This window comes from Chrysochloris asiatica, unplaced genomic scaffold (assembly GCF_000296735.1).
Source record: "Chrysochloris asiatica unplaced genomic scaffold, ChrAsi1.0 scaffold00106, whole genome shotgun sequence".
NCBI classification, from domain to species: Eukaryota; Metazoa; Chordata; class Mammalia; order Afrosoricida; family Chrysochloridae; genus Chrysochloris; species Chrysochloris asiatica.
This window is the reverse complement of record NW_006408624.1, coordinates 1486628-1504342: the sequence shown is the minus strand read 5'-3', so window position 1 is coordinate 1504342 and position 17715 is coordinate 1486628. Positions and strand designations below refer to the sequence as shown.

The 17715-nt window shown below is 46.0% G+C and overlaps 1 protein-coding gene and 1 pseudogene across 1 annotated transcript; both read left to right on the top strand.

The window, feature by feature from the left end:
• Positions 1-12050: 12050 nt before the first annotated feature.
• SMIM12 (small integral membrane protein 12) lies at positions 12051-12329 on the top strand. Its single transcript, XM_006867517.1, has one exon. The coding sequence runs from the start codon at positions 12051-12053 to the stop codon at positions 12327-12329; it is 279 nt and encodes a 92-aa protein (XP_006867579.1).
• Positions 12330-12364: 35 nt separating this feature from the next.
• Positions 12365-17275, top strand: LOC102813177 (annotated as a pseudogene).
• The last annotated feature ends 440 nt before the right edge of the window (positions 17276-17715 follow it).

Genomic DNA, 17715 nt, shown 5'->3' with positions numbered 1-17715 from the left:
CTCGAACCAGCGGCTTTCGCCAGAAGAGGCCGTCTCATTCCCGGGCTGGGGGTGGTGGTAGTGGTGGCAGGGAGCCTTCGAGTTTGGTATGGGGTGAACAGGGGTTGCCTGACCTCCGCCTGGGCATGGATCTTCTGGGAGAAGGGGAGACCACCCCACCTCCAGTCTTCTGTTAGGGGTGAGGGAGAAGACGCCAAAGGCAGTGTCACCCCCTCTCCTCTCCTAGGGTTCAGTCCATTTCCCTTTCTGCCTTTTAGTCATTCCAGGGTTCTCTCAGAGGCAGAAACGTGATTCTCGCTGACTGACAGACAGTATGTGCTCAATAAACAGGGAGTGTGATTATTATAGGTGTCCCTGCTTGATGAAAAGTGTTAAGCACTGGCTGCTAAGAGGTGCTTCAGAAGAAAGGCCTGGTGATCTGCTTCTGAAAGACCACAGCCAGTATGAAACGCTATGGAGTGCAGTTCTGTGAAACACATGGGAGCACTATGAGTCCTCATAGAATCAGTGGCATGTTTGTTTTGTGTGTGTGTGTGTGTGTATGTGTGTGTGTGTGTGCAAGATTATTAGGCACTCAACAAATCTTGGTTTGTTGGGCAGTGTTCCCTCTGTTCCAGTCTGCTTAGTTAGCAGCAGAAAAACTATCAATTTAGAGTTATCACATACTCCTAATGTGTTCTTTGGGTAGACACTTTGGTGGTAATAGTGGAGGAAAGGGGACAAAGAACAGAATTTTCCTAGTAGTCAGACCTGCTTGTTGTCGTTAAGTGCTGTTGAGTTGGTTCCAACTAATAGCCACGTGTATAGAGTTTCTGAGGAGCGGCTGATGGGTTTGAACTGCAGACCTTGCAGTTAGCAGTCCAGTTCTTATCCTACAGCACCACATAAGGATCCCAAACCCTGATTGTTGTTAATGTGCCGTGGAGTTGGTTCTGACTCATGGGAACCCTGTACAGGGTTTCTCAGGCTGTAAATCTTTATGGGAGCAGAAAGCCTCATCTTTCTCCCACGGAACAGCTGGTAGTTTCGAACTGCTGACCCTGAGGTTAGCAGCCCAATTTGTAACCACTACGCTACCAGAGCTCTTTCAAACCCTAGTAGGCAAAGGTGGTGAATATTTCACATATACTAGCTCAGACCATCCTTAACAACAGCTGAAAAAGCTGGCGGACTCAAGTCTGTCTAATGCCATATCATGAGCTTCAAAGCTCAGGGCTGCTACCAACTTGCCTGCAGCCCTTACCCAGAAAGTCCCCTTTCAGTTTTTAAACTTACCTTTCAACTTGTCCCAAGGGTTGATGTGTCACCCTGAGGCAGGAGGAAAAGCCTTCCAGAGGTTGGCTGCCCCCTTTGGGCCACTCTCATTCATTCGTTCAGTTAACATTTATCACGGACCTGGGTGTGGCACTGTTGAGCAGCAAGGTGCAGTTTGGACATGGTATGTCTCTATAGTCATGAAACTTGTGATCTTACTGGAAAAGCAGATAAAGACTCAAAACAAGCAGTTAAAATACAAGGGTGAGTGCTAGGAAGATGCTAGGCATTAACCACTGAAAGGGGGCTGGGGAACAGCAGCACAAAACCCTGGAGGAGAAAGCAGTTTGGGACTTTGGGATCATGTTGAGGAGTATGGGACTGGGACTAAAGGGTGCGGGGAGTCATAGAAGGGTTTTGAACAGTATAATGGCATGAACAGATATTTTATAAGCTGGCTTGGAGACTGTTTCAGAGAAACAAGAGTCTGTGCACACGCACTCGCGTGAGAGCAAAGGACGGTAGAGAAGCGCTGTCTCATCCACATTCCCCAGAAGGCCTGGTGTGGCGCTGTGGGTTAATGCGCCAGACTGCGAAGCCGTTTGAACTGCAAGGTCAGTGGTTCAAGCTCACCAGTTGCTCCTTGGAAACCCTATACAGGGTCGCTATGGGTCGGAACTGATTTGACAGCACTTCACAACAATGACAATCATCTTGGAGCTGATCCCACATAGACTCCTGGGCTCCTACTTAGGACTTTGTGAATGGGCTACCTGACCTAAAATGAGTTTTCACATCTGTCCACATGATTCTGATGTGTGGCAGGTTTGGGAACACCTAGGTGGGATCCACAGGTTTCCACTGAAAGGCTCATTAACTGCTTCTTGCAGATGTGCCTGGGTCACGTTACTGCTCTAAAATCCAGTTTTCTCATGTCTAAAATTGGGATATAGGTGAAGTTTGAGTTTGATGAATCTCAGAGCAGGTATTACTATCACCCCGGTTTTACAGATGAGAAAACAAAGCTGAGAAGTGACTGAGCCTCAGTTTAATCCTCTAGTTAACTTTTTTTTTTGTTTCCATTCCCTGTTTTATTTATTTATTTGTGTGTGTGTATGTGTGATGTGCACAGAAACACTCAGGAATATATAATAATTTAAACAACCAAAGGGCACATTCTGCAAGCCTGCCTCCTGGCCACAAGCACCCAGTCCCTCTCTTTCCATGAGTCCAGAGTTCTCAGCTGCTCCCTCTTGCCATGTCCTCATCTCGGCCTTCGTCTCTGGTGTCGCTGCTTCTCTGGATAGGGTCCCACATTCTGCTTGTGCTCTTCTCTCTTGATGGTCCTAGGGTCCTCTGTTCCTGAACTATAAGATTAACTATTCCCCCATTTTACAAAACTTCTTTCTACCTTTACAGTTGTGACAGTCACAATAAGTCATGATAGCAATTTCTCACTATTGAATCATAAGAATCTTATCCCCATCTCCTTTCACCAGACCTGTCTAGACAAGATGAAAACTATTCAGTGGGGACTCTACCTTCCCCCACACACACACACACTCTTAAACTAAACTCCTTCTTGAAAACCTGTAAGCCAGCCACCTTATGCCTTTATCACCCCCCTCATTTTAGGTAGCCAATGCCTAAGTTGCGTATCCTCTAACTTTTGATGGGACAAAAGCTGGCCAAGTTTCTCAGGATCATGAGGTACAGAGGAGTAGGCAGAGGAAAACATGTCAGTACTTGCCACAGTGTGGTCATTCTGCTATGGACATAGTGCCTACAGTCTCCTCATGTGATGTGGGGGAGTCTCCTTTGGATGTTGCATCCTGGGCAGTTGCATGGGGCCCCATAAGTAAGTGATAGGTTAGACCTACCTCCCATGCTTGAGTTGCTCTCAGTCTGGCTGCAGACAGATATATAGGACACATAAGGACTAGGGAGACCAAAGGAGAATGCCTCTAATGACCAGGGAATCCTGGAGAGCCTTTGGCAAGATGGGCCTTTTCAATTGGGTCTTGCAGTATAGATTGTAGTTTTGCAACTGGGAAAGAGAAAACATTCATTTTGGGCAAAGGGCCCTGCTTAGGCAGAGGGCATGTCTATAAGGGATTGTGGGAAGAGGCAAAGGTTGGAAAGAGTTGAGGGAAAGGCCTGGCCAGAAGCATGGAAGGTACAAGAGGAGATGTTGGCCAGAAAGGGGACCATTACAGAGAGGGGTTAAACTGGAGGTTTCATGGTTGTATTTAAGGTTTTGAAAGACCCCTCTACCAACAGGATGGGAGGAGAAAGGCAAAGAGACCATTGAAAGAACCACTAAAATGGTCCAGGTAAGAGATGATAATGAATTTGAGAACTTTTAGGAGGTAGATATGCCGTAAGTTGTAGATGAGCTGGATCTGAAAAAGAATGCAAAGATGGGGAAGTCTTTGAGATGTTGCTCAGGTTTCGGGCTTTGTGAATGAGCAATGCCCTAAGTAGACAAAGGGAGGAACTGCACACATCAATAACCATTTCTTGAACACTTTGGAGGTGCCAAGTAGTGTGCCAACTGTACTTTATCCCTATTAGATAATTTAATACCCTAACAACTTGAGAGGGTAGGTACTATTATTATCTTAAAAACCAACAAACAAAACCAAAGGGTAAATAGTGTCTCTAAGATTAGCAGGCAGCAGAGTCAAGATTCGAACCTGGGTCTATTTGGTTCCTAAGTCTGTGCTCTTAAGTTCCACTCAGTTCTGCTTGATGGAGACGTCACTCAAGACTCAGCTCGAAGGTTGCTCCCTCTGGGGACCCTTCCCTGGTTCTTCCTGGCTGGGCTGGGGTTACCTGTCTATACCTCTATCTCGGCATTTTTCACACTCTCTTGGCATTTTATGGGCCCATGTGTTTCCTCCATTAGTCAGAGAGCTCCTTGAGAGTAGGAATGTTGCTAGTCTTTTATACAGCCCCAAGGTTGATTAGCTGAATGGATGTTAGTCATTCTAGGCAATTCTGTATCCTTCCAAATATTCAATTAGTGTGCAAGTTTTGTTAATAACTGCCTCTTAAATATTTCTTGACACTGTTTCTTTCTCCCCAGCTCCACTGCAACAGATTTGCATGGGCTCTTTTGAGATCACAGAGGAAGGGTATTTAATCTGATAAAGCAGTCTAGAAGGCTTCCCTGAGCAGGTGACCCTTCAGCTTGAAAAATGAACCAGAGCTAAGTGGGCAGGACACCACAATAAAACAAACAAACAAACCACAAGTAAAAGCAAAATAGTGTTAAACAGGTTGGTCTGTTGTTGTTGTTGTTGTTAAGTGCCATCGAGTTGGTTGACTCATAGCAACTCTGTATAGTGACTGAGGAGTGACTGATGGGTTGAACCACACACCTTGTGGTTAGCAGTCCAGTGCTTATCTTATGCCACCATACCAGGACTTCACAAGAAGTCTGGCACTGTGCTAATCCAAACAAAAACCAAACCCACTGATTTCCCAACTGATAGAAACCCTTTATAAGCTTTCTGAGACTCTAAATCTTTACCAGAGTGGATAGCCTCATTTTCCTCCTGCAGAGCAGCTGGTGGGTTTGAACCCCGACCTTCTGGTTAGCAGCCCAATGTTTAACTCACAGTGCCACCAGGACTCCTTACTATGTTAATCTGCTGTTGTTGTGAAGTGCTGTTGAGTCAGTTCTGACTCATAGCCACTCTGTATAGGGTGTCTGAGGAGTGGTTAGTGAGTTTGATCCACTGACCTTGCAATTCAAATGAGCTTGAGGTCCAGTGCTTAGCCTACAGCGCCATGTCAGGACTCCTACTATGTTAATAAGGAGCTCTGGTAGTATAGTGGTTACTATCAGCAGTTTGAAACTACCAGCTGTCCATGGGAGAAAGATGAGGCTTTCTGCTCCCGTAAAGATTTACAGCCTCGGAAACCCTATGCAGGGTCACTATGAGTCGGAATCGACTCCACGGCACAGAACCACCACCACTGTGTTAATTGATTGCTGCCCAGTTTTTTTTTGTTTTTTTTTTTAATTGTGAATTATGTGATAGTTTACATGGGAGAACATTAGTTTTACAATCATCCTATCATATATTGTTTCATTGCCATGGTTACAATCCCCTCCATGCATCATCAACCAACCAAAGGGTATATCCTGGCCCCCACCCCAACCCTTGGTCATCAGCACACAACCCCTCTCCCTCTCTGGGTCTAAAGTCCCCAGCTGCTCCATCTTACCAGGTCATCGTCTCTGTCTCCATCTCAGGCATCACTGTTTCTCTGCCCAGTCAGTTTTGATTCATGTTGACCCATGATCTTGTGGTCCAGAGCTTATCCTACAATGCCACATCAAGACTCCCACTATGTTAATTGTTATTATTGTTAAGTGCCATTGACTCGGCTCCAACTTAGAGCAACTCTGTATGGGGTTTCCAAGGAGCAGCTGGTGAGTTTGAACCACTGACTTTGCTGTTCAAATCCACGTTACAGTCCAGTGTTTTAGCCCACAGTGCCATACCAGGACTGCGTTAATAGAGGTAAATAATTATGTTAGCCAGAGACTGGTAGGATTAGGGCCAGGTAGGGGTACTAGGGACTGATGAGCCCTGCTAGTAGCCTGGGCATGCAAGCGGTTTGCAATTGGCTGCTAACCTAAAGGTTGGCAGTTCAAACCCAGGCAGCGGTTGAAGGGAAGCTAAGCCTGGTGATTTACTTCTGTAAAGAATGTTGTTGTTTTAAGTCCCACCGAGTCGGTTCTGACTCATAGTGACCCTGTGCAGGGTTTCCAAAGAGCTGATGGTGAGTTTGAACTGCCCACCTGTGTTTCAAACTGACCTTGTGGTCCAGTCCTTATACCTACAGCGCCACACCAGGATCAAGAATCCAATGGTACCGTTTTACTCTGTAACACATGGGGTTACAAGAAGTACGGATTACCTTTATGCTAATGTGGTTTTTCTTCGTTTGTCCTTGCTCTAAGGAGCTTGAACTTTGAGGGTCTTCTTCTGTAGGTGGTAAAAGAGACGTCTGTACAGACATCTGTACGGAGGAAGGCATGAATGCTTATACCCACCCGAAGGATCAGGTTAAGACTTAAGTTCTACTAGATTTCAATTATTTGTAGAATAACAATACCAAACGAAACCAGTTGCTGTGGAGTGCATTCTGACTGTTGTTGTTGTTGTTGTTAAGTGCCGTCAAGTCGGATTCCGACCCATAGCGACCCTGTATAGGGTTTCCAAGGAGCAGCTGGTGAGCTTGAACCGCTGACCTTGCGGTTCAAATGGTTTTGCAGTCTGGCACATTAATCCACAGCGCCACAATGGGGATTTATGATGTCAGAGTAGAAATGTGATATAGAGTTTTCAATGACTGATTTTTTGGAAGCAGATCACTAGGCATTTCTTCCGAGGTGCCTCTGGATGACCTTGAACCCCCAACCTTTCAATTAGTACTTGAGCACTTAAGCATTTGCACCATCCAGGTACAAACACCAAACCTAAAACCAAACCTCCTGCTGTCATGTTATTTGGACTCATGGTAATCCCAGGTGTTACAGAGTAGAACTGAGCTCCATTGGGTTTTCTTGCCTATAATCCTTACAGAGGTAGACCTTCAGGTCTTTCTTCACGGAGCTGATGGGTAGGTTTGAACTGTCCACCTTTATGTTAGCAGCTAATTGCAAATCACTTGAATCACTCAGAGACTGCAGACTAGTACAAGCTACGACACCAATATTAAGTGCTTGGTAGAAGACGGAAAGGAGACTCACATGGGTTAATAATGTTCCCAAAGTCACACAGCTAGAAAGATCTGAAGAGGTTTTTTTTTTTTTAAGTTTTTATTGTGAATTGACTGAAAGTTTATAGGGCAGATCATTAGTTTTACATTCAACAAATCATATACTTTGTTTCATTACAATGATTATAATCCCCACCATGTACCACCAGTTAACAGTATTTCTCTCTATTCATTTTAGCTTTTTTTTTTTTTTTTCACTCAGGCATATATAATAATTTACACCACCAAAGGGCACATTCTGCAAGTCTGCCTCCTGGCCGCCAGCTTCCAGTCCCTTTCTTTTCATGAATCTAGAGTCCTCAGCTGCTCCCTCTCTCCTTGTCCCCATCTCTGCCTCCATCTCTGGTGTCACTGCTTCTCTGGAGAGGGTCCCATGTTCCGCTTGTGCTCTTCTCTCTTGGTGGTCCTAGGGTCCTTTGTTTCTGGACTGTAAGATTAACTACTCCCTGTTTTTGTTATAAAGCTTCTACCTTTACAGTTGTGACATTCGCAATTAGTCATGATAACAATTACTCACTATTGAGTCATAAGAATCTTATCCCCAATCTCTTTTTACCAGACCCATCTAGATAAGAAGAAAACTATTCAGCGGGTACTCTATCTTCCCCTCAACACTCTCAAACTAAATTCCCTCTTGAAATCTTGTAAGCCAGTCACTTCGAGCCTTTATCGCCCCCTCATTTTAGGTAGCCAGTGTCTAAATTGCCTGTCCCTATCTACCCTTTATACAGAGGGGATAGCATTGATACTTAATGTGAAGACTCCGTCCCTCTCTGTTTGCATTTTGAGCTACTACCTCCAGGATTCTAGGCACATAACTACCACCACCCCATGAGTATAGGTCAAGTTAATTAAATTGTAGCAATTTGCCCTCATTTCCTTTATGAAAAATTCTTTTCTTTTTTATGTTCCTCTAGTAAGGAGCTCTGGTTGCATAGTGGTTATGAATCGGGCTGCGAACCACAAGGTCAGCAGTTCGAAACTACCAGCCGTTCAGAGGGAGAAAGATGAGGCTTTCTGCTCTGGTAAAACATACAGCCTCGGAAACCCTGTATAGGGTCGCTATGAGTCGGAACCGACTCCATGGCACATAACAACAACAACAACAAGTAAGGAGCTTTGGTAGCGTAGTGGTTACGAATAGGGCTGCGAAACTCAAGGTCAGCAGTTCGAAACTACCAGTTGTTCCGTGGGAGAAAGATGAGGCTTTCTGCTCCCGTAAAAGTTACAGCCTCGGAAACCCTGTACAGGGTCGCTATGAGTCAGAACCGACTCGTTGGCACTAAACAACAACAACAGTCAGTTCTGATTATCAAGCCATTGAGGCTAAGTCAGATGGGCACTATCTGCAAGTTTGGGTGCTCTTTCTTGTGTGTTTCCCCTCCCTTCATATCAGATGGATACGTCACTCTCAGCTCTAGCCCTCTGTGGCTGTGTCCTTGCCCAAAGGCTCAGGTGTCCCCAGGTCTCACCACACTTTGGACCAACCGGCCCTTCCTCTTCTCTCATCTCTAAGTCAACTTGAGTCTATGGAAAGTGGTTAAATGAAGAGGTTTTAAGCAGTCAACTAGACTCTGCTAAGGACAGTTTCTTGAGATCAAGGATCAAGGTCTTTATTTTTTTGCTCAGACTTGACTCTTATTTGTTGTTGTTAAGTTCCGTCGAGTTGACGTCGACTCACAGCAACCCTGTATAAGGTTTCTGAGGAGAGCACGGTGAGTTTGAACTGTTGATCTTGTGGTTCAAACCGATCTTTCCCTCCAGTGTTTTTCCCACAGCGCCACATCAGGGCTCCAGGCTCTTATTGTTGTTAAGTGTCGACGAGTCGGTTCCGACCCACTACGACTCTGTATAGGGTTTCCGAAGAGTGACTGGTGAGTTTGAACCACAGACATTGCTGTTCAAACTGACATTGTAATCCAACGCAGTAACCCATAGAGCCATACCAGGACCCATTTAGGCTCTTATATTGTTGTTGTTAGTGCGGTCGAGTCGGCTCTGAAGGCCTAATAAATGTCAGTTGAACAAATGCGTGGACGACCTTTCAGGAAAAGCAAGTGGCGCTAGCAAGGGAAACCTCCTGGCCATCAGAGGGCGCTGTTTTCGTTTTTGCGGAGCCGGACTCCGTTAGAGATGCCTAGCTTCCTTCGTCCTCTGGATGGGCCAATCCCGACGCTCCGAGAGAGCCGGCGGCCAGTGGGCGGAGGGGAGGCAGGCCCTGCGAGCCCCTGGGAACGGTGGCGCTCGTGCTCCGGGGGACCGAGCCGTGTGGGCCGGGTCACAGGTGAGCGTGCGGTCCCCGGTGGGCAGCTCTCCGATCGGGGAAGGCTGCTGGGGCCGTCTGCTGCCAAGGTGACGGCTCCAGGCCGTGACATTTGACTTAGGGGAGAGCTGATCCCCAGTTTCTGCCCTGTCCTGACTTCTCCTTCTCTTCCCGGGACTTCGATCCGAGTTTGGGGGCCCACTGCAGCCAAGAGCTGTTGTTCTCAGGCAGCCGGGTGAGGCCGGAAGCCGACGAGGCCGTGAACTTGATGGAGTAGGGGTCGAGGATCGGGAACCCAGCAGTGGAAGAAGGGTAGACACCTGGACTCCGATCGCACCTGAGCCCCGGTCCCGGGATCGGGACTTGAGTGACAGCCAGGCTTCACTTTGTCCTTGTTAACAAATCTCGAATTTGGGACTGCAACTTCCGGGGCCCCAGAACACGGGTCGATTTCCCGGCAGCTCCGTTGACCTTTACCGGACGCTTTGGCAAGCTCTTTCCTTGCGGAGCGGGAATTAGGCGTCACTGTATTTACGAGTCACATCACACTGTGATGCCCTGGGAATGGTTTGATAGCGTGTCTAGCGTCCGTTAGTCAGCAAAGGCATCTGCGGCTTTCAACTGAGTTTCAACTCCCAGCCTCTTTCCGAGTGGGGTGTGTGTGTGTGAGACTGCTGCTGTGATTTTACACTGGTGGGTTACTTGAGCTGCTATTCATTCATTCAACAAACAGTTTTGAGCACTTTATGTCATTTGGAGGTTGTTAGTGCTGTCTAGTCGGTTCTGACTCAGCAATCTCATGCACGACAGAACGAAACACTGCCCTGTCCTGCACCAGATGTGGAAGGGGGATCGTTAAGACAAGGTGGTAGACAACACAGGCATGGCTCTCGCTTCCTTGGAACTTAAAATCTTACAAGCTATGCAGACAGAGGATAAGCCCGGCATAGGGCCTGACACCAAGAAAACGGTTCTAAGTGTTGAATAAATGAGTGAACGGGCATATTTAGTAATGGTTAGAATGTGAGCAGGGCAACAGAGAAACCCTGCTCATGTTGACACATCATATTCATTTCTTATGTTCTAAAACATTGGAAATCTGAATGGGGAATTGGTGTTTAGGAAAAGTATTTACTTAGAGGGAACTTGTTTAAAAGATGGGAAAGAAAATACAGAAGCGTTAGCTTTAGGTTCTCTTTCAACTTCTAAGTCCTCTTTTAACTTCTAAATCTTAAAATGTCACAAATTTCTGTGTTTGCACGAAAGGTTCCCCCAGGTAGTGAAATGCTAAGCTGATGGGGGGAGGAAAAAACCTGCAGGAAGCTCACCCTAGGTCCAGGATTTGTACAAAAATCATGCACATGCCTGCATTGTATTCTTGCCATGAGAAACAGCACAAGGTTTGAATGTGAAGTTGGAGAGGCTTAGGCTCAAAATCACTGACTCTGTTGCTTTTAGTGCGGAGCATGGTGACTTTCTAGGATAAGCACTGGACTGCGAACTACAAGGTTGGTGGTTCAAGCCCACTGACCATTCCGTGGGAGAGAGATGCAACTTTCTGCTTCCATGAAGATCCCAAATGCCTTGGAAACCCTATACAGAGTTGCTGTGAGTTGGAACTGATTCGATGGCACTTACCAATAGCCACTGCTTCTAGTGATCTGGGGCAAGTTAGCATCACATCTCTGAGCCTCTGTGGCCATAGACCAAAAAATCCAGGCTAATATTTTCTACCTCAAAGAAGTATTGTGTGTAAATTGTTGAGCATGGTCCATGTCTGGTGCTGAGATGAAGGACCAGGAGAGGAATCGTGGAGCAGCTCTGAGTTATTTTGTTGTTATTGTCTTTTTTCCTGATGTACCATCACTATTCGAGAGCCCCAAACACTTGAGATTTCTCCAAAGACAATATTGGAACTAAAGAGAGAGAGGGAGAGAACCCTCTCACCCTTTGTGAGGTTTTGCTTATATACTTTAGAGCAGAGATAGCTGAGTTGGAGAAGTAACTACTGGGGTATAAGCAGAAAGATATGTTAGTTGAGACTTTTGAGCAAGTTACTTTGCTCTGGTAAGGCCACCTGCCTCATAGGGGTGGCTGATTTATAAAGTACAAGTGTGCTCCATTTCTGTCTTAGAAATACTAAGTTCAGAATAGGAAAAATAACCTTGATCTTTTTATCCAGAATGATTGGGTAATGGGTTAGAGGCTTGGCTATTTCAGTGTGCTTCTTATACGTTACATGAAGAGAGGCAGGACCCTCAATTTGGGATTGTCAGCGTGGGTGGGGAAGAGTACCTGGCCATGCTCATGGGAAGAATGTGGAGAGCAGAGAAAGACTTCTTTTCCCTTCTTGAAATGTCAGCAAACTGTAGACGGAATGCCTGGGTTCAACAACAGACTTGGGGATCTAAGTAGGAAAAGCAAAGAGGTACCCTCATGGGGAACACTGCTGTATCTGGATCCACAGTCATCAGAGGGATAATAGATTAAATGGAGACTTGTCCCTCTGTTCCCCGAGAATTGAATCTTTCAGAACTTCCTAGATTGTTTCAGAGACCTAACTATACCCAATAAACCAGGTACCCTCTGGCATTGGTCTTGACTGGTAGGTAAATGCTCAGTAACTTGGGCCAGGCTGCCTGGTAAGTGGAGAGTCCTGGTGGGTTGTCCATAGTTGGTGGCGGAGGGGTGCTGGTTTCTCCCTAACGCTGCCCCGTCCTCTTCTGCAGATGCCATGTGGCCTGTGCTTTGGACCGTGGTGCGTACCTATGCTCCTTATGTCACGTTTCCGGTGGCCTTTGTGGTCGGTGCTGTGGGCTACCACCTGGAATGGTTTATCCGCGGGAAGGCTCCCCAGCCTGTGGAGGAGGAGAAGAGCATCTCAGAGCGCCGAGAAGACCGGAAACTGGATGAGCTGTTAGGCAAGGACCATACCCAGGTGGTGAGCCTTAAGGACAAGCTGGAATTTGCGCCGAAAGCTGTCTTGAACAGAAACCGCCCAGAGAAGAATTAATGGAAGAAACATGGGCCACAACTGGTCCTGCCGACATGCCAACTCAGTCCCAGACCTCACCTCGGATTTGCTTTGTTGTTGCTTATTCTGGCCCTTCCCGCGCCACACACGCACACACGCTCTTCTGGGGCCAGGCAGACCCACCAGCCGCTGAGGGGCCAGTGAAGAGGAAGGCTCCTCTGGGTTCTGGCCTGAAGGCTGCATCTGTTGTGTGGAGTCCGCAACCGCTCAGGCTCCCGAGTTTATAGGTGCACTGTAGGAGGAGGTGGGGAACCATCGCTGTGACATTTCAAATAGTAGTGGCTGGGATTGGGTGTTATCTTTAGGAGGGATACCTACATCTCTAGTTCCGGTTTGCACTGGGAAAAGACTTAGAAAGCCTCCTTGTTCCCTTCCCTAGTTTGCTTTTTCCTTTGTGCTCATTCTTCCTGAAATCCTGTCCTCTCAGCTCAGGAATGGGATTCCCTGGGGGGAAGGAAAGTGTTGTTTTCTGTTCAAGGTTATTCATCCTAGGACAGGGAGGAATGGCCGCCTAGTGAATTTGCTTGAAAAACAACCATCCCCCTGTCATTGTACAGTGCAAAACGTGATTAAAATGGCATTCGAGAACCATATTGATCTTATCCTATCTTCCAGATGGTGTTTGGGGTCACCTTAAGAGTTAAACAAATACAGACACTTCTGGGTAGGATAACACTGGTATTTAATAAAGACTCGGTTGGTGTATAGTAAGGACTCCAGGGCCCTGGAAGCTTTGTTTACTAGCGTGATTGTGAATCCGGGAGGTGCAGATTCCCAAGAGCCTTTTACTGTGATAATACGAGGATCAGAGGAGCTTTCAAGGTCTGAATTTCAATAGACCAGGGACCTTGACAGTGGCTATGAAATGTCTCACTTTTTCTTTCTCTTTCGCTCACATACTATTAAAGTAAAATACATTAGGAATTGGACTGCTAACCTCAGGGTCAGCAGTTGGAAACTACCAGCTGTTCCACAGGAGAAAGATGAGGCTTTCTGCTCCCGGAAAGATTTACAGCCTCAGAAACCTTGTACAGGGTTGCTATGAGTAGGAACCAACTCCACTGCACATTACCACCACCACCGCCACATACTGATAGAAGTTTGGTAGACATAAGGAACCAATCATTTATACTCCTGGCACACAAATATGACCTATTAACATGCTGTTGTCTCTCACTAATTCTCACAGAGTTATTATATTTATTTGTAGGTGGTTTTCATTACTATGGAGAGCTCTGGTGGCATAGTGGTTAAAGTAATAGACTGCTAACTGAAAGGTCAGCAATTTGAACCCACCAGATGCTCCATAAGACAAAACTGTGGCAGTCTCCTTCTATAGAGATTACAGTCTTGGAAACCCTCTGGGAGGTTGTACCCTGTCCTATAGTTGGAATCGACGGCAGTGGGTTGGGTTGGGTTGGGTTGGGTTGGGTTTGGCTCATTACAGTTAGGTTTATATTCTTTTTTCACACAGCATTTCATATTATAATCATTTTTCTGCCCTAGCCCATGGTTTTCATATTCAACTGTTTTTAACAGCGGCTTAATTGTCAAGTATAACATAGTTTATTTGTGATAGCTCACTTAACAACATGTTTGATAGTGAACATACCAAAAACCACTCAAGTGCCCAGGGAAACGATCACAAACAAACTGCTATATTATACTTAACCCAGATTCATCATTAGTCCTTAATGTTTTGTAGTATTCCATTGAGTGTATGTACCAAAGTTTGTTAACCATTGTTCTATTGATGGGCATTTAGGCTGTCTCTATCCTTATGTGTCTCTTGTAGGCAGCATATTGAAGGCTCCTGTTTTCTGATTCATTCTGCTCTTTATGTCTTTGACTGGCACATTTAATCCATTTACATCCAGTGTAATTATCAATACATATGAATTGATTGCTGTGTGGTGCTGCTATATTCTTTGTTCCACATAATTTTCTATGCTGACTTTATTTTTGTGGGCTTTCTTTTCATTTTTATTTATGTTGTGTTAAGGAGCTCTGGTAGTGTAGTGGTTACGAATTGGGCTGTGAACCGCAAGGTCAGCAGTTCGAAATTACCAGCTGCTCCGTGAGAGAAAGATGAGGTGTTCTGCTCCCGTAAAGATTAACAGCCTCGGAAACCCTGTTCAGGGTCGCTATGAGTCGGAACCGACTCCACAGCACATAACAACAACAACAACAACAATGTTTACTACGTTCTTTTGATTGTCTCCTTTTTTATTTTGATGTACAGGTGTCTGTCCATTTCTGAAAGCTAAGTATTAGTCTTCTAGATTTCTAATTGCAGATTTTGTATTGTTTCAAAATTTGCATTTATTTTGTCTGTTCTTGTGTTTTCCTGAATTCTTCTAAATTTTTTTGTGTTCTTGTTTTCCTTGATCTTTTTATCAATCTGTTGAAGGTACTAACATATATTTTCATATTCTTTTTCAGTTAGTTCTATTACCTTTTTCCCCTCAGAAATGTTTTCTGTCTCTGCATCTTGGTTGTTTGTTTGACTTGTTCTCTCTTGTTTCTTTGTGTGTTGTCTCTGGGCATTGTGGAGGTGTCGTATTTGTAAAAACAAGCAGTGCAGTTGTTGGACCAGGAGGGTAGAGATCTCTTGGGGGGGGGTGGTTTCCTGCTATAAGGAGCTCATGAGGTGGGTGTGGAAGGGACATGACAGCAGAGCTCCTGACCCTAGATGGAGTTCCTATTGGTCTCAGTGTTATCTATGTTCAGGGCACTCAATCCGGAAGTAGTTCATAGGGGTCTTTGGTGGATCTGGTTTCAATGTCTGTTAGGGCCAGAGGGAAGCTGGGGTCAGGGTGATTGGTTAAATGCCGGTCTGGTGGCTCTGTGGGTTTTGTAGGCCTGAGCTGAGTTCACCAGGATGCAGGCGCTGTGGCTGGATGAGGGTGGGAACTGACCACACCTCTGTTCACCAGGGGAGCATGGTGATAAAGAAGAAATTGTACTTTTCCTGTTGCCTGTGCAAGTCTATTCTGCTAGGCCACCTTCAGTTGCCAAAGCTGTTCACAAGATGGTTGAGCTGTGTCGCCCCGTCTCTCACCGTTCCTGCTCAGCCTCTTCTCCCAGCAAGCACTCCATCCACCTCTCTTAATCTTTCTTCTGATGTTCAGGGTGCCAGAATTTTCATCTGTGGCTGTTTTATTAGGTCTCTTGTATCTTAGTTGTAGAGGGTCCGTGTAGTGTGTCTGCCTAGTCTGCCATCTTGCTGGAAGCCCTTTTTCTGCATTTTAAGAGTAAATGGGATCAGCAAGTGGCATTTTGGAATATGCAAGATCGATTTGAACCTCAGAGTTGGTGATTTAAATTTACCAGGCACTCCATAGAAACTTTATATAGGGTCGCTATGAGTCGGAACTGACTCCACGGCATTTAACAACAACAACACAATACCAAATGTCTTTCCTTGAGGGCTGTAGTAGTTCTAGTAAATGCTGCCATTTATATTGTTGCTACTGGGGCCAGAAGGGGCATGAGAGCAGACGGCAGGAAGAAGCATAAGAACCTATTGCTTCCTGAAGTCGCCTGCTGTGTAACCTAAATGAGGAAATGAGAATTAGATGGGGAATGAATCTGCCATTTCAAAATCAGGACGATGTTTGCCTTGCTTCTCATCTCAGCTTCTTTCTACCCTGATGTGATCTTGTTGTTGTTAAATGCCGTCAAGTTGGTTCTGACTCTGAGCGACCTTCTGTAGGGTTTTCGATTTGCAGCTGGTGGGTTTGAACTGTTGACCTTGTGGTTTGCAGTCGTGGTATCCTACCATACCAGATCTGACCTAGGGGCTGGCATTTTCTAGGTGAGAGAATTAGCAGCTGGGAAGAGGAGGATTTCTCTCCTCACTACTGTTTATGCATAATGAGAGTGTTGAAATGCGTTGATGTTGCTTCTCAGGGGATAAATCTGAAGCAAAGGGTGAGATTTCTGGTTCTGGAAGATCTGCTAACATCAGCTTCTAGAGGACCTTGCTGGCAGACCAGTGCTGCCACCGTGTGGCAGAATTGATCACTACTAAGACTGGGAGCCCTTTACCTGGATGCTTGCAGGGGTCAGACAGACAAGCTGAGTCAGCACTGGCCTGCATACAGGGAACAGTGGCTGGGTATACCCTTCCAATTTCTGCTACTTACCTAGTGTTACCAGAGTTCTGGTGTGGCGCTGTGGGATAAAGCACGGGACTGCAAGGTCAGTTTGCATCACAAGCTCCGTGATTCAAACTCACCAGCTGCTCCCTGGAAACTAGCCTATATACCATCACTGTGAGTAGGTACCACTTGATATGTTACCATATTTTCCAATTTTCTTTTCTAAGAGAGCTAGAAATTTAAATTTTTACCCGCCTTGTGGGACCTCCTGGTTTTAAAAAATGCTGACAATTCTTTGTTTTTGTTTTTTTAAATTCATAGTATGTGAGCCTACCTATGGGCTGCCAATCTGTGACCTCTAAATTGTCCCTGTCCTTCTAATGAAACCTGACACAATAAAATATGCAATTTTACAGCAATCTTAATAACTTGTGGCAGATATTAGATCCCAGGATTCGTTTCCATCAAAACACTTCTGGGCTTCCTATACCATATGCACTTTAAAATCAGCCAAAACAAAACATCGTGAGGAAGGAAAACTTACAAAACACCACCAAAAAATGTTTCCCACAGATGAAGACATTTTTGGATGTTCAGATATTTTAGAATAACTTGACACCCAGTGCCTGGCTAGAATGCTCCTTTTCTCGAATCTCGCTTTGCACCCCCTTTAAAATATTTTAAAAGGGCATTCCTCACTGAATTTCTGCCTCCAGCATGTCTGTTATTCCTGGCGAGATCTTCCTGTCCCCTGGGCTTACTGATGCCAGCTGCTGCTGCAGTAATGCCGAGGTCCTGCCTCTGCTCACCAACTTGGAGTAGGGGATTCTGTGGATGTGGAGTGGGGGGTTCTGTGGGTGTGGAGTAGGGGTTTCTGTGGGCGTGGAGTGAGGGTTCTGTGGACGTGGAGTGGGGGGTTCTGTGGGCATGGAGTGGGGGATTCTGTGGACATGGAGTACGGGGTTCTGTGGGCCTGGGGTGGGGGTTCTGTGGGTGTGGAGTGGGGAGTTCTGTGGGCATGGAGTGGGGGGTTTCTGTGGGCATTGAGAGGGGGGTTCGTGGGCATGGAGTAGGGTTTCTGTGGATGTGGAGTGGGGGGTTTCTGTGGATGTGAAGTGGGGGTTTCTGTGGGCATGGAGTGGGGGTTCTGTGGACGTGGAGTGGGGGTTTCTGTGGACGTGGATTCAGGGGGTTCTGTGGGCATAAAGTGGGAGGGTTTCCATGGATGTGGAGTAGGGGTTTCTGTGGGCATGGAGTGGGGG

Bases quoted from the DNA above. Each gene is read 5' to 3' on its own strand.
- SMIM12 (XM_006867517.1), top strand. From the start codon at position 12,051: ATGTGGCCTGTGCTTTGGACCGTGGTGCGTACCTATGCTCCTTATGTC.